Raw genomic sequence first — 4,842 nt, 5'->3', positions numbered from 1 at the left:
TTTCTGATCTTAATCTTCAAATTCTAGCAATATTTGATCACTTTCCAAACTGTCAGATATGAATTAGACAAAGTTCTCATTCAAAATTGCGTCTCAGCTCAGGGTGGATAATAAATTTTGGCCAGTAGTATATAATCATATATGTATATATATATATATGTATGTGTGTGTCTGTGTCTGAAATGTTTATTTATGTAGATATATGTGTTAAAGGAGAAGGATCATTTTCATAGCCGTAAACACTGAAAGATAAAAGTTTCTGAAGCTGTTGCATTGTTTATATTTTGTTTCTAAATTCGTCTTTGTCTACTAAACTTGAAGGAAAATCGGTATCTAAATCTTGGCGTAGCTGATTACAGTGCCATCTGTTTTTATTTAGCTTTTTGAGGTTCGAGATTCCTTCCTAGAGCGCATGAGAATTCTTGAACAAGTGGTTATTCAATGATCCACAAACTGCGCATTGTCTGTGGCCCAAGTTGGGCGGAGTCAGGTAACCACACGAGAGGATTTCCTAAGTTTTTAAAATTATAATCATGTTCCCTAGTGCAGTAATCATTCATGCAGATGTTATTAACAATATTGGCCACAGTCATGGCCGAAGATTTTCGTGGCTGGAGAACACGTGAGCCAATTTTTAAAATGAAATATTGTGTTGCTAAGACTATACTAGATAATTTAATTTGTATAGTGCTGACCTAGCAATGAACTTGTTGATGCCTTTATATATAACGAACCGTTATACACATAAATTGTTTAACCTCCCGAAGCTTTTATTGATTGCTAAAGAGGCACAATATTTAAGTAGGTCATTAGAAACGACACCTTTTCTGGATATACTCATGTACTATACATATATATATGGGATATTTTCCATGGCCATATACATTTTGCATTTGTTTTTTGAAGCAAGGAGTATAAATACGGCCATTTGCGTTTAACTGATCAAATACATGTTAGAGCTGCCCCTGGATTTATATAGGAAGCTGGAGTTAGTGAAGTACGGTGTACAAAACCGCAGGTTTTATGGACGAGTTGCCTTTTCTATATTTGGAATAAATATGTATATATAAATAAATAGATAAATAAATATATATATGATATATATAATGACTATATATATATATATATATACATATATATTCATATATATATATATATATATATATATATATATATATATTTATATATACATATATATATATGAATAAATATATATAATATATATTATATATTATATATATATATATACTTATATATTCTTATATAATATATATATATATATATTATATATATATTTATATATATAATATATATATACTTAATATTATATATATATATATATATACATATATATATATATATATATATATATATATTTATATATAACACATGCAAAGACACATACGTGTTTAAAACATTTTATTTGGCTTGATATTCCTTTTACGAAATCTTGTTGTTTTGCAAGTACTTGGTCACATTTCTAACCTACTGAAACATATATTTTACAATGGCTGTGTTCCAGTGGCCGACTGTCCGTTGGCTAACAATTCTGTGACCAACTGTCGAAGGAAGAAGGCACAAAAAAACAGTTTGAACAGCATGACTGATCTTCCAAGAAGTGCTCCGTTAGCGCCGTGTACTGTTAGGCGTGTGTTCATACAAGCCCATGATGCTTAAGGTCATTTGAGTAGCTAAAATCGTTGATATGACAACCTGCAAATCCTTTAGAATCCTTTGTCTAAGGTGAGAAAAGCGGTCACATAATCCCGGCTTTGGGTCACTTACAGGGTATCTCAGGTCAAAGTAGGTACGATGGGCGGGGAAGTCGTAATCACTGCTCCGCCCTTCCAGACCCTTGGCAGGAAGTCACCGGAGTTAGCATCGACCTGGGGGCATTTAAACTCTGAATTAATGTAAAAGAATGAGGACAATAGGAGTAGATCTGATTTTTTTCTTATATACATTATCTATTAATCTAATTATCTAATTTCAGTACAAAGCAAACAATAATAATCATGTTTAACGCTTCTCCTTTGGCTGCAACCCATTATACTGCTCTTTTAGTGAACTCAGTGTGGTTATGTTAATTCCTAAATGTCATTGAAGAGGGATTTTTTTTTTAAATAGCGATTATTTCTGCGTTCCAGACTTCAACAAAACTATGAAGTGCACTTAATTAAATCCCAATACCTGTAAAGCGTCCTCCTGATACATAGCACAGACAGAAACGGGGAATCAGAGTAGGTAAAAGGATTATGTGTCCAGGGGCGGTCAAGTGATTATGACTTGCCCGCCCATCGTACCTACTTTGACCTAAGATGACCTTCATAAGGTTTCCATGATTATTATTTTCACTTCAATTTTTGAAAGTGGTCATACAGATGCGTGGTCACGTGACCTATCCTCTCATATATTAGACCACAAATGTTGATCAGGTCAGCAGATGAGTCAGCACTTATAGCTGGCAGAGGCCGGGCCGCCTCGTGCATATAGCCCGGGCGAAGGAAAGCCTTCGCAAATCTCTCTGAACTGAACTGAACTGAACTGATCAGGTCAGTGCTAGCTATAGAGGTGACGCGCGCACAACCCAGTCTTTCCTTGTCCGTGCAAGCAATCCTCGATCACATACCATGAACGTGTATTTTTTCTTCCTAACGGTGGGCTGTCTGATGACCCCGTGCACGGCACAAGGACTTTCCTGGCTCTTCAGGCGCCTCTATAAAGAGGGTCGCCATAACATCCGCGACCTGAGCGGCGCCCATCACACATCCCATCAAGTGACAACAGATCAGCCCTTCAACTTCTATGAACACTTGGTTAGTAGAACTTCCCGCATTGTTTTCTTTCGCATTTTAGAAAATAATAGTGTAAAAGGTTACATAGTAATCAAAATTATCATATCTAATGATGCTCTTTCTCTACAGCGTCTGTGCACCAACGACCGCGTGTGTGGCCGCGGGCAGTTCTGTGACCAGCACTACGGCGTGTGTCGGGACCGCATGACGGAGGGACAACCGTGTCGTCGCGACGCCATGTGTCAGGGCGGATACGACTGCATGTTCGGGATGTGCCAAAAGCGCATTAAGCGTGGGCGTGAGGGCGCCAGGTGCCGCAAGGAGCGCGATTGTGGAGCAGGGATGTGCTGCGCCCGTCGCCATGGAGAGCAGGTGTGTCAGCGGCGTGTGCCGTTGGGCCACAAGTGCTACGTCCCCGAGGGCGGCCTCGACTACTCCATGAACCAGCGATGTCCGTGCGAGAGCGGCCTGCTGTGTAAATACACGGCTAAACAGCCTCCTTCCAAGCACCAGCTCATCACCCTCATGTCGGCCTACGAGGACATGCGTTGCGCAGCGCCCTCTGGCCACGACCGCGTCTAGTCGTCGTTCCCCGTCATGTGTCGTTCACCTCGTCATGCGGTGACTTCATTGCATTCATCCGGTGAAACTCTAGTCAGTTATAGGATGTATTTTATTTAAATGTGTAAATAAATGAGTAATTTATGATTTTATATTCAATATGCTCTTACTCACATCGAACATTCACTCTCTCACACACACGTGTGTGTGTGTGTATATATCTCTCTGGAGAAATTAAGTATCTCAATAATTAAGATTTATATATCACTGATGACACATTCATATTTGAATATTATATATGTGAAAAAATCCCCATAGTCACCTGCTCTGATTTCTCGCTCCTGACTATATGTTATGGACAAGGAAACTGTATAGGCAATAAATGCCAGTCAACGCATTCTATCTTCAGTATAATAGGTTTGGCTATTCAGTTATGAGAAGGAAGTGAAAAAGGTCTAGTCTGAACTCGCTCCCATTTCCCGTTCATGTGTTTAGAGGAAACTATTTGGGGAAGGGATGCCATTGCACGATCGTGCAATCGTGTAAGCAAAGGTCACTCAGTCATTTCGATTGTTTAGATATCATAGCCACAAGTACTCGAATGAAACACGAAATCTGCACAATATACAGTATATGACTGTCCTACTTAGGATCAACACAAACGTACTTTGATTTCACAAAAAATAGCAAATACAGCTCTACTTATTCTTCAGGTCTGTAAGTGATACAATGATGATACGGATGATGATGATTATGAAAATGATGATGATAACGATAACAATATTAATAATTCTAATAATAATTAAGATAGCAACGATGATGATAATAACAATGGCCATAGAGATTATAATAATAATGATAACAATAATACTAATAACAATAATGATAATGGAAAGGATCATTGTAATAGTGCTGCTATTGTTAATGATGATGATGATGGTAATGATAACAAGAATGACGATAATGATATGGATACTAAGTGTATGATTTAATCAAGGAAAAATATATACACACCGGAAAAGGCGGTCGGAGGCTGAAAATTGCCGGCCATGAACGTTTTAGAAAAAATGTAGCTCACATCAAGAACAAGTAACAGAAATCTTAAGGAATTCCAATGCATGAAATGGACGAGAGAGAAAAGGAAAAGTGCCGAAAGACATGGCCACTTTCGTGATTAAGCATAAATAGGAAAGTATAAATGATGACGTATCATTATCATTTTTTTTTTTAAAAGAAGTTTTATGAAATCAAAATTAATACACATGCACCAAATGGAGAGAGAACATTGCATGAGCCATTGGCACAAACGTCCCTAATTTTATTAATCAGACACAGAGGGATAGAAAATGTCCAAGCTTTACAGAGTTAAGAAGACCTGAGGGTGCAAAGGTACTCCTCCATGGACCCGATAAATAACATAGTCTCGTTGAAAGATCCACAGGTTGAAATCAACAAATATGTAGACAAGAAATTAATTAAGGATATT

General features: G+C 37.7%; 1 protein-coding gene across 1 annotated transcript; it reads left to right on the top strand.

Annotated features, from left to right (window-relative positions):
* The first annotated feature begins 2,630 nt into the window (after positions 1–2,630).
* On the top strand, positions 2,631–3,404 carry LOC122265461 (dickkopf-related protein 3-like). The gene is made up of 2 exons (XM_043034805.2): positions 2,631–2,816; positions 2,925–3,404. Exons 1-2 carry the CDS (start codon positions 2,631–2,633, stop codon positions 3,375–3,377), a joined length of 639 nt encoding a protein of 212 aa, XP_042890739.2. The 3' UTR covers positions 3,378–3,404.
* Positions 3,405–4,842: the final 1,438 nt, after the last annotated feature.

The sequence above is a fragment of the Penaeus japonicus genome, unplaced genomic scaffold (assembly GCF_977035675.1).
Source record: "Penaeus japonicus unplaced genomic scaffold, GWHDUDI00000001_assembly GWHDUDI00000022, whole genome shotgun sequence".
NCBI classification, from domain to species: Eukaryota; Metazoa; Arthropoda; class Malacostraca; order Decapoda; family Penaeidae; genus Penaeus; species Penaeus japonicus.
The sequence above is the reverse complement of the archived record's forward strand: the minus strand, read 5'-3'. Positions and strand labels throughout refer to the sequence as shown.

Excerpts from the sequence above, each read along its gene's own strand:
- LOC122265461 (XM_043034805.2), top strand. The coding sequence starts at position 2,631 with ATGAACGTGTATTTTTTCTTCCTAACGGTGGGCTGTCTGATGACCCCG. Across the intron at positions 2,817-2,924 it reads TCAACTTCTATGAACACTTG|CGTCTGTGCACCAACGACCG; the intron begins GTTAGTAGAACT and ends CTTTCTCTACAG.